Source organism: Oncorhynchus masou, chromosome 20 (assembly GCF_036934945.1).
Source record: "Oncorhynchus masou masou isolate Uvic2021 chromosome 20, UVic_Omas_1.1, whole genome shotgun sequence".
NCBI classification, from domain to species: domain Eukaryota; kingdom Metazoa; phylum Chordata; class Actinopteri; order Salmoniformes; family Salmonidae; genus Oncorhynchus; species Oncorhynchus masou.
The window spans coordinates 363356-375033 of record NC_088231.1 but is presented as its reverse complement, the minus strand read 5'-3'; the positions used below and the strand labels follow the sequence as shown (position 1 = coordinate 375033).

Here is an 11678-nt window from a genome sequence, read left to right as displayed (position 1 = left end):
ATTTAACTGTTTCCATGATTACCTATAACTGCATATGTATTGGATCTAATTTACCTCTATGACCTTCCCAGATCTGCATTGCACCTGTAGCAGGCTGGCCACACCCCTCTTCAAGTTCTTAATGGAAGCAGGCTCCGCCTTATAGCAGTAAAAGCTGCTCACCTGACAGAGGAATGGAACAACAAACAAGTCAATACGATACGAAAGTGACTTCTTATTTGCTGAAAGTGTGCATAGTAACAATGCACTAGAGTCAAATGACAGGGAACAGTGACATAACTGTAGTTTTCTCAGATGAACATTATCTAAGTGCCTCAGATAATCATGAGATGTCAACAAATGGAAAAGGGTCTGACTTCATAGGATCTGACTGAACTGCATCTTGAGGGTGTTCCTTGCGAGGGAGTTCCTTTTTTCTTGGCAAGGTATATGCACATGGCATTGCGCAGGGGCCAATATGAGTGCCATTTTCTTGTCAAGGAATGCCCACGGCATGGAACGCAACCCAAGACAAATTCTGCAGTCAGACACTATCAAACAAATGTCTTATTCACTTTCCCAGCATATTCCACTCAACTCAGGGCATCATACTATAAAATCACACTTTGAGACTTAGATTAAATGACTATATTGATTTGGCTTTATTTACTATATTTGTTAAAAACTATAACCTTCTTTAACCTTATTTGTCCATATTCAGCCTTTATCAACTCAATAGTGATAGAAAGCTTTATTTGAAAAACCATGTCTAACATTGCAGAGATTGCAGAAAAAAAGTCTTAAATACAATACAGAAGTACAAAGGTTGTAGACAATAGATCACATTGTAGTAAAAACAAACACATCGTCACCCTAAGGTCACCATTATCACAAAAGTTTAAAAATCTTTGTCACTCGTTCATTATCTTACACTCACCGGGAAGTTTATTAGGTACATAGGTGGCTCCTACAGACAGTGAGTCACGTGGCTTGTAATATGAAGCAGGCAGACAGGAATCAAGGCATTCAGTTACTGTTTGATTGAATATTAGAATAGGCAAAACAAGTGACCTAAGCATGTTTGAGCATGGTAGTCTGGGTTTTTCACGCACGACTGTGTCTAGGTTTACAGAGAATGGTGCGACAAACAAAAACATCCAGTCAACGGCAGTCCTGTGGGCGAAAACAGCTTGTTGATGAGAGTGGGCCAAGGAGAATGACATGAATCATGCAAGCTAACAGACGTCCAATATGCATCAACAGTGTGATGCCATCTCGTCAGCATGGACCAGCATCCCTGTGGAACATTCCTGTGGAATGCAAAGGGGGGGGGGGGGGTCCGACTCGGTAGTAGATGGGTGTATCTAATAAACTGTCCGGTGAGTGCATGTAATCACTTATTATAGTTTGTAATACTAGGAGATACATTTAGTTTCAATATGTACAGTCCAGGGCTAAATTGTTGCTATTTTCATAACAGATTTAGCTGATCACAATGCATTCAACAGGACATTCACTGATCAACTGGTTCAACTATTCACCTCACCCTGTCTGTGTCATCAAGGTACGGGGCCCCTTTGCCACGCCAATGCCCCCACACTTGTCTCCCGTGGGATCTGATAACCGGACGGCCGGCAATCTGAAGGGTTGACCTTTGCACATACACACCATCTGTCTGGTATTTCCCCTTCCAGCGTCACCACACTAACACATTGCCAATTACAGCTCCATTAATAGTCCTCGGAAATATGGATGTCGTCAAGGATGCTCCGGAAATGGCTCCCATACTAGATTACGTATTTTTTTTATCTTGACTGATTGTAGTAAAAGTGATGGTTGATATAGAAATACATGTAAAATTGAACAATACTTTTATGACTATTGACAAAAGTACTACAATGATAGAAAAATAGCTATTTGTAGTATATCTAGTATACTTCTGGTAATAATTAAACACCCTACTACCTACACATGTTACTACATCTACCTATGGCAGATAATCTCCACTACAGTATACCCAAAGTACATTCGTGTTCCTAGTAACTGCCTTAAATTCAATCAATAATTTAGCATTATGCATCGATAAAAACATACAGTAACACTTTACTTAGCGCCTGCAGGTATAATGCATTATGATCCGTTCTAATTCTTTTTTAGACCTGTTACGAGCATGAATGAGCCCCTTTATAATGTCTAATAACTGTTTGTTTCCATAGACACAAACCAACATCCACAGCTCTTACCTTTCCGTTTTTCAGGTGCACCATGAACGGCCTTTCCAGTGCTGCCAGCTTCTTCTCTCCGAGAAGGCTTTGCGTTGTTGCGCCCTGGAATATGTTCTTCTTGGCTGAGCGTGGGGCCACATTTTTTATCTTCACATTTGAGATCTGTGGATGGGAATGGAAGAGCTTGTTAGATGATCTGGAGGACATAGTCATGTTAAGAAAAAAGGAGGAATTTATAACATGGATGCATGTTCCTCAACGGGCAGAAGAAAAGGTAGTGTCTAAAAAGCTTAGGACATTTCAAGCAGCTCAATATCAATATTCTCTATAGAATACAACCAGAGTGGAAGGTATAGACTTCAAATAGTATTTGAAATCTTTAAAAAAAAATGTCAGTGTTTGGTTTAGCCTGTCTGGAAGGCATGTTGGCACTTTTGAGATGACTGATTTTGGGCCAGGCACACACAATTAAGCACAACTTAAGTGTAACAGAATTCAAATACTATTTGAACCCAGGCCTTTTAAAATACAATTTATAAAACAGACTCCCTGAGGGGCCTGTCTGTGAACTTAAGTACTATTTTTACACAATCAGACCAGGCTTTTTTTCTATTTGTGCCAATTACAGGGGACATTAAGAACCTCTTTCCCAGGACCACTTTCCCAAGACCACTTTCCCAGGATCATATCAATATGTGGTTGAGTTTCCTTTCCTTTCAAATTGTAAACAACATGTTGCATGTATAAACTCCAACATGTACCCTCCCAAAACAAGAGATGTTTTTGGAGTTTATATATATCTCCCAGGGAAACATGTAACCAGGTTTGACAAAAACTGGCTCTGTCTGACCCTGAATGAATCCTAAAATCAACCCCTGACCCCTACTCACTGCCTTCTCTGCGTTTGTGTACATTTACATTACATTTAAGGCATTTGGCAGACGCTCTTATCCAGAGCGACTTACAAATTGGTGAATTCACCTTATGACATCCAGTGTAGATCTGAAAAGACTGGATAGGTCTAAGTGTTATGGTGAAAGTCCCAACTAGGTGAGGTAGGGTTACTACCATAAACCAGTTACACAGATCCAATACTCTCAGATTTACATATGGTCTAGTGGCTGGGGTTTTAACGGTGGATTTGGGATTCAGGTTAATCTATCCAACATACATTTAAGTCATTTAGCAGACATTCTTATCCAGAGCGACTTATAGTTAGTGCAGTGGTTGCCAACCGGTCGATCGCGATCAATCTTCAAGGCATTCCATGCCATTCACCAAATATTTATGTAGAAAAGCCAACGAACGATAAAGGCTTGCGCTCCTTTTTTAAAATCGTGTTGCGCTGTTGCCGGTAGGTGCACTTGACTCAAAAGTCCTGCGCACCGGGTAGCAAAGTGATCCCATGAGACAAATTTCGCCTACCTGGCAAATCTGTGACTAAATCGAGTGCACCTACTGCGCTGCCCAATGGGATAGCTCAAATCACAGTGGCTACAGAGCTTCCATGACCCTGGCCACAGCCACGTTTAATAGGCTACTAGCCTATGTAAGATTGAATAACTTTAAAAACCATGACCACAGAGAGACTCAACAAATACAGCTGTTTTATGAGTGAGTTCATGTTCAAGTTTATATTCAGCACTGTCACTGTTTTTATTCAACACTATTACAAACCGCGCTCCTCCATACTTCTGCTCGGGCTGCAGCTGCAATGAATGAGTAGCCAAGTATCGATAGCCCTGCGTTTTATTATTATTAACAGCTCATCGTGTCGATTTTAATATTAAGGAATATTTAACTTTCTCTGGTCATAGGAACAACATGAATTTGTGCATGAGGCAGATGCGGTGCGATTCAAGTTTTGCCATCAGGTGGAAGACGGTGTCCCCTCTCTCTGGTCAGTCTCACTGGAGGAAAGGAAGGAGAGAGCAGGGACCGTGAGAGGCGGTTGGAAAAAATAGTTTTGAACTCGGAATTCCAAGTCAGAAACCCGGGCATCTTTCTAGAACTCTGACTTTTCGACCTGAAGATCACTAATGTCGTGATTTGATCTCATTGACCATCAAATGCAGGTACCATCAGTCCAGTACATTTTCCCTCAATGTAGCTATCAGCAAAGTCAGGGTGAGGAGGTGGTGCTGTGGGATTATTTACCACCAGTTGTATGAGCTGGTCGTCCTTGCTGCTGGGGTCTCTCCACACTAAATTGACATCCACGTCACTGGAGATCCTATAGCCAGCACTGCCATCTTTTGACCCCTTGGCCCTGTCCACCAGCACCTCCGTGGTGTAGCTGAATTTGTACAACCGGTCATTGTTCAGCCTGGGTCCAGCAGCACCAGCACCTGAAACAACAGGAGGGGGCATGCTGGAATCACAGAGTGATATCAAAGCGCACAGTGTTATGAGTGACTTAGGGCAGGGGTTCTGTCTGTTTTCTTTTTGAGCCCCACTAGGCCTTTTCAAACTGCATTCTCTTAGCCCATGGCTATCCTTAACCCTGGGTTAAAATTAGCCCAGGGCCAGTTTAACCTCCTTTTACACAAGCATTTGTTAACCCTGGCTAGTTGAAACCAACTGTCACTTTTCTGGAGTAGACTATTCCTGTGTCACTTTTCTGGAGTCAATTGGGTGACAACCCAGGGTGTTTTCACTAGGCTGAGAGCAGTTGGAACATGGCTACGGAGACCCTGAGGTCCCCAAAGGGCTGGGAGTCACTTAGATCAGGTGTTTCTCTATATGAATATCAAGGTCTTTCATCAGTAACTGCACAATGTCAGTAAGCTGATTAACACTAAAGGGCCCTCACTGCTGAGTGAGATGTCTGTCAAAACAACTCCTAAAAAAATAGTTGGTATATATACCATTAAGCAGTGATTGAATTAAGGTATTTTCCTCAGCAGTCAATTACTTCCCTTTGTAGGTCAATCATTACAATCATTACAAAAAGGCTTGAGTTCAGATTGGAGGAATGAATTACTCTGTTAGGTTTGCAATGTCTTGGCAACAATTAACCATGACACACGTTACCTAGTCCTCTGGCTAATTGCTACTGGTTCGACAGAGAAAGATCAGGCAGGTGGATGAGACTGTGATACATGTAAAACCATGTGTAGCTTTGGACAAAATACTTCCAAAAATCCTATCCTCTGTAGCAGATTATTTAAAACAGACAGTAATATGTATACATCCTGGATTCAGAAGGTGAGAAGGTGAGCCCTTCATGGGGGTGCAATTGCAGCTTGTAATATTGTGTCATTATTACAAGAACCCTTGTAAGCTAAACCTACGGTGGTCTACGTTTCTGATGGACACAATCAACACTGGAGACAGTGAACGTTGTGGGTGGACTATTAAAGTCCTCTATTGCTCTAATACAGTGTAGCATTCCAAAAGAAGTGACATTAGGCCATGAGTCAAGACTGACGTGTCACTTTCGAGTTGCATCACCAAGTGCTGAATCAAACATACAAAATCTGTGACAGACAGATTTGTCAACTGCCTCAGTTTCTACTGACCAAGTTGAACATTAAATCATTTAATTAATATCGCCTATGATTAATAGATATGGCACTAAAAGAAACTACTTTACCACCACCAACTACAGTAGTATCCACAATACCTACCCTGCAGGTTGCCTCAAATGTTTAGGGGACTAATTACTATTGGTTGTGTACTTAAATGTTTATTTAACTAGGCAAGTCAGTTATGAAACAAATTATTATTTACAATGAAGACCTACCCCGGCCAAATCATAACAACGCTGGGCCAATTGTGCACCGCCCTATGGGACTCCCAATCATGGCTGGTTGTGATACAATCTGGAATCGAACCAGGGTCTGTAGTGATGCCTCTAGCACTGAGATGCAGTGTCTTAGACCACTGCTCCACTCAGGAGCCCACATTACATCACCACGAAACTCTATGTAACTATTGATTTTAGGAACAAACATGTTTTGTGAATCTCCAGCGAAAGTTATTTGTTGGTTTCTTGGCTGTTGCAAGACCATTCAAAAGTTTTATTACAGAAGTTCCAATGTCACTGACTGTAGGCCTAGAGCCCAACTCCTTGACTGTAAAGCCGAGAGCCCAACTCCTAACATACTCTCTAAGCAAATCACAAATCAACACAATATAAAACAACATATTCATCACACATATCGGTACGTGAAAAAACTCAATAACTCACCTCTATTAGAAGCAGAAAATGAAGATGTCATGCAGAGCAAGAGCACAAAGAGAGCTAACATTTTGCACTATATATTAGGAGCAAGAAGGTGATTGCAGGGAAAACTTTACTGAATAGGCGCTCACGGGACAGAAAGAAAGGCTCAGCTACCTGAAGCTACTCAAATTATGTTAAACGATGTGGAGGGCAGAATCCAAACTCCACGCTCAAGAACTAAGTACGAGATAAAGAGCAAATCATTAACTTGTAGCGCAGTTTTAACAATCCCTTCAAATATCGATATGTGCAATTGCCCACTGTCGCTGGGGGATACGGGAGCAGTTAATTTACGTTACTACACCTAATGATCGGATGATAGGCTTATCAACAGCGCATGCACAAATGCGAATTGACATCGATATTTCGTACTCAAGCAGTAGCCTATCATGATAAAATCAGCGAGACAATTACATATAGGCTAAAACAGTAGTTTCACAGCAGTAGCGATACTCCCGAATTTGGCCCAAATTTAAGCAACAAGTTTAAAACAATAAAACTCTACATTTACAACGTACGTCTAAAGTGGTTAAACTATGGTGACATTTACCCCTCGGTTGTGAGACGGCGTCAATTTGAGATTGAACCTTTCACCTAATTTTGCATATCGGTAATAAACAGATTGACATTGTTGCACACACGGTTGAAGGAAATTGACTATACACGTCACACTATAACTGCCAGCATATGAGCCAATGGTAAGTTTTTGTTTCTTTGCTTGAGGTCAGTTTTGCGTTTCCCCACTCTAATGGTAAGGATGGATGTGGGGACATGTGGGGAGTGGACTCTGACTGATCCGTGACCTGTGACCCCCCATTCACCATCAGGGATAAATTGATCTGGGTTTACATTATAGATGATTCATATATTTGATTACATTGCGAGGGAAAGGGAAATAACAGTTCTAGAATTTATCAAGCAGTGAAGTAATTTCCTTGACAGTGAAGTCGTTTTTATAATTGTCTTTATTGGAGAATCCTATCTATATATATTTTTTGAAGCTCATGTGCTTCTACTGATTAACCATAAACAAAGTATCTCACACATCGGAAAGGAATATGGAGGCCTCCTTTCAAGGTGATACTTCAATGATTATATCAACTCTGTCATCAGCGACAACACCCCAATGATTAAATGAGATTTTGCATGCAGCCCTACTTCATCGATGTCTGGATGAATGTAATTTTGAGTGATTTCCAATCAATCTATTGTATTCATTAATAGGCATTCATTGGTTCACTTTATTTTTTCATGCATTTGGGGAAAAATTGAGATATATACAGAGATATTGAGCACAGATCATATTGTCTTTATAGTCTTTCAGATGATGTTATTCTTTTGTTCTGAAAAATTGTCAGTCTAGAAATACTGGTAGTGGTGCAGTATGTGGTATGTGGTAACACTTACATAACTACTTATGTAATTGCAGTGTAAAAAGTACTGTTGTAACTAATGATTACACTGTAGCAATAACTCTAACGTTAACCCTACCCCTAACCCAAAGTAAGTAGAGCGTAATAATTAGTAATTAACCATACTCAGACTGTAATGACATAAAACAAATTACACTGTAATAAGGGCACTATAGCGAGTAAAACTAGAAGACATCAATCAAGTCTGAGTATTTTTTTGTTGTCTATCACAATTTCAAGTCCCGTTTTAACTCCCTTTCCAACTCAATCAAACACTCATTCAAAATCTAATTCAAACCAAACCTAATTCAACAGCTTCTATATCATGCCTTCCCAAATCCGACAAGCGCCAGAGCCAGTGTAGTAGGATTCGATCTTAGTCCTGTATTGACACTTTGCCTGTTTGATGGTTTGTCGCAGGGCATTGTGGGATTTCTTATAAGCATCCGGATTAGTGTCCCGCTCCTTGAAAGCGGCAGCTCTAGCCTTTAGCTCAATGCAATTGTTGCCTATGGCTTCTGATTGGGATATGTCCAGTATCTGTCAAAGGTTTGGACAGACCTACTCATCCAAGGGTTTTTATTTATTTAGACTATTTTCTACATTGTAGAATAATAATTAACATTTAACATTTAAGTCATTTAGCAGACGCTCTTATCCAGAGCGACTTACAAATTGGTGAATTCACCTTCTGACATTCAGTGGAACAGCCACTTTACAATAGTGCATCTAAGTCATTTAAAGGGGGGGGGGTGAGAAGGATTACTTTATCCTATCCTAGGTATTCCTTGAAGAGGTGGGGTTTCAGGTGTCTCCGGAAGGTGGTGATTGACTCCTCTGTCCTGGCGTCGTGAGGGAGTTTGTTCCACCATTGGGGGGCCAGAGCAGCGAACAGTTTTGACTGGGCTGAGCGGGAACTGTACTTCCTCAGTGGTAGGGAGGCGAGCAGGCCAGAGGTGGATGAACGCAGTGCCCTTGTTTGGGTGTAGGGCCTGATCAGAGCCTGGAGGTACTGCGGTGCCGTTCCCCTCACAGCTCCGTAGGCAAGCACCATGGTCTTGTAGCGGATGCGAGCTTCAACTGGAAGCCAGTGGAGAGAGCGGAGGAGCGGGGTGACGTGAGAGAACTTGGGAAGGTTGAACACCAGACGGGCTGCGGCGTTCTGGATGAGTTGTAGGGGTTTAATGGCACAGGCAGGGAGCCCAGCCAACAGCGAGTTGCAGTAATCCAGACGGGAGATGACAAGTGCCTGGATTAGGACCTGCGCCGCTTCCTGTGTGAGGCAGGGTCGTACTCTGCGGATGTTGTAGAGCATGACCCTACAGGAACGGGCCACCGCCTTGATGTTAGTTGAGAACGACAGGGTGTTGTCCAGGATCACGCCAAGGTTCTTAGCGCTCTGGGAGGAGGACACAATGGAGTTGTCAACCGTGATGGCGAGATCATGGAACGGGCAGTCCTTCCCCGGGAGGAAGAGCAGCTCCGTCTTGCCGAGGTTCAGCTTGAGGTGGTGATCCGTCATCCACACTGATATGTCTGCCAGACATGCAGAGATGCGATTCGCCACCTGGTCATCACATCAAATCTATGAAATAACACATATGGAATCGTAATCAAAATATATTTTAGATTTTAGATTCTTCAAAGTAACGACCCTTTGCCTTGATGACAGCTTTGCACAATCTTGGCATTCTCTTAACCAGCTTCATGAGGTAGTCACCTGGAATGGATTTCAATTAACAGGTGTGCCTTATTAAAAGTGAATTTGATTAAAGTAACTTGTTGGAAAGGTGGCATCTTCTTATGGTGCCACGTTGAAGGTCACTGAGCTTTTCATTAAGGGCATTCTACTGCAAATGTTTGTCTAATGAGATTGCAGGGCTGTGTGCTCGATTTTATACAGTTGTCGCTGAAATAGCGAATCCACTAATTTAAGGGGTGTCCACATACTTTTGTATATACTGTATAGTGTAGGACAGACACTTCAAAACCTGATTTTTTTCCTTCTGTGTTTCGCCATTTAATAATGTGTTATTCAATGTGGTTCTATGGGCTATTGTAGTAAAGGTCAAATTTTATATTTTATCAAATCATTTTTTCATATTTAACCTACAGGGGTCCTAAAATTAAAAAAGGAAAGGTGAGACTGTCAAGAACACGATGGTGTTCTCCGTTATGCTCCATGACCCCCACAAGCATCATGTGAATCGTCTGAAGTCGGTACCGCCGATATGCCAACTTCTGTCTGTGGCGTCCGAACAGTTTGGGCTACACATTAATATGGCCCCTCTATGGAAACTGTTTACTCTCATGAACACGTACATGTTGGTTGTATTTGATTTTGGACGCCCACAAGCCTCACAAGAGTCGTCTGAATGGAAGTATACACTGAGTGTACATAGACTGACCAGGTGAATCCCAGTGAAAGCTGTGATCCTTTACTTTTTAAATCCACTTCCATTAGTGTAGTTTTAAAGCCTTGCCACAATTGAGACATGAATTTTGTATGTGTGCCATTCAGAGGGTGAATGGGCAAGACAAAAGATTTAAGAGGCTTTGAATGGTGTATGGTAGTAGGTGCCAGGCATACCAGTTTGTGTCACGGGCTGCAATACATTAGAAGTGCCCATCCAAGAAGGCTCAAGGTCATTGGCCACAGATAACATGATGTCAAATCACGTTGATTGGACTGATCATGTCAACATCATACTTTGAAAATCTTAGCTATCAGTCATCATCATGAATCAAGTCGACAATCTACTGGCAAGTCCGTTTTAATCCTTGTCATATGAGGATCAATTATAGATTCGGTGCTCATCAGCCATTGGATATAAACATTAACATTACACAACAAGTTTGAAATTGCAAATTCAACAATGAGTGGTTTGGACAGAATCAGTGACATTGGCTAACTGCAAGCATTGCAAAGCGATCACTAGCCTGCTATTCAGAGGAGTACAGTGTGGTCCCAAATCTGGGATCAAGGGGCTCTTTTCCAAGTTAAAATAATAAACATTCAACATTGGTCATGCTGTCAAGGACGCATGATTTGTGTCACGCTCAACTGTTAACTTGTAACTGCGAAAACTTGACATCAGTGAGTTCATGACAACTGGGAAGTCAGGAAAAAACAAGCTCTGACTGGGAAAATAAGTTTTGAACTGTCATCCAACATGGAATTGTAAATCCGGCCTCTTTCTAGAGCTACGAGCTGAAAATCAATGACGTCATCATGATTCGATCTTGTTTTTTTCAGAGTTCCCAGTTGTTTTGAAAGCACCATAAATCCAGAGAATGACAGACTTTGATGACAAAATTTGCCCACGAAGGACCGCCGCGCCACCTAGTTCAAGTGAGCACAGCACAACAAGGTGAGTCCAAAAATGTATTGTAGGCTGCTGCATAAATTATGCAATATGCCAGGGAGATATGTATACTGAAGCTATGAAAGTAATAGAAAGTGTATGTTGTATAGTAAGATGTTAGTAGCCCATGTGCCTCACCCTAATAATGTGGTCTATTTACACCTGTTAATTTCGTCTACTGTTCTGACTTGGTGGTGCACACGTAGCCTATAACCTGCTTTAGAGAAATGTAATCATCAATCATTGTAAGAGCTTTCATTGTCTGCTTATGTGCCCCGTTTATTTATCCTACGGTTCTGACTTGGTGTACAAGGAGAATACTTTAAGAACGGCCCATGTTCCGAATTCTGTCGCTGTACATTTCAAAAGTGCAAAACAAATAGTTATATTGACTTTGTCCGTCCGAGCTCGCTCATTAATGTCTTAATCAAAATTACGGATTGCCTCTTATCTACTTGTCATGCCCTTT

At 41.6% G+C, this 11678-nt stretch overlaps 1 protein-coding gene across 1 annotated transcript in view; it reads right to left on the bottom strand.

Moving 5' to 3' along the window:
* Positions 1–6582, bottom strand: part of LOC135506648 (microsomal triglyceride transfer protein-like) — a 43243-nt gene extending 36661 nt beyond the window's left edge. Inside the window, exons 1-4 of the mRNA XM_064925965.1 lie at positions 6397–6582; positions 4362–4552; positions 2223–2366; positions 55–162 (exon numbers count right to left, since the gene is read on the bottom strand). Coding sequence (XP_064782037.1) covers positions 55–162; positions 2223–2366; positions 4362–4552; positions 6397–6457 — 504 coding nt within the window. The 5' untranslated portion in view covers positions 6458–6582. The remainder of the gene's footprint in view (positions 1–54; positions 163–2222; positions 2367–4361; positions 4553–6396) is intronic.
* Between the last annotated feature and the right edge of the window lie 5096 nt (positions 6583–11678).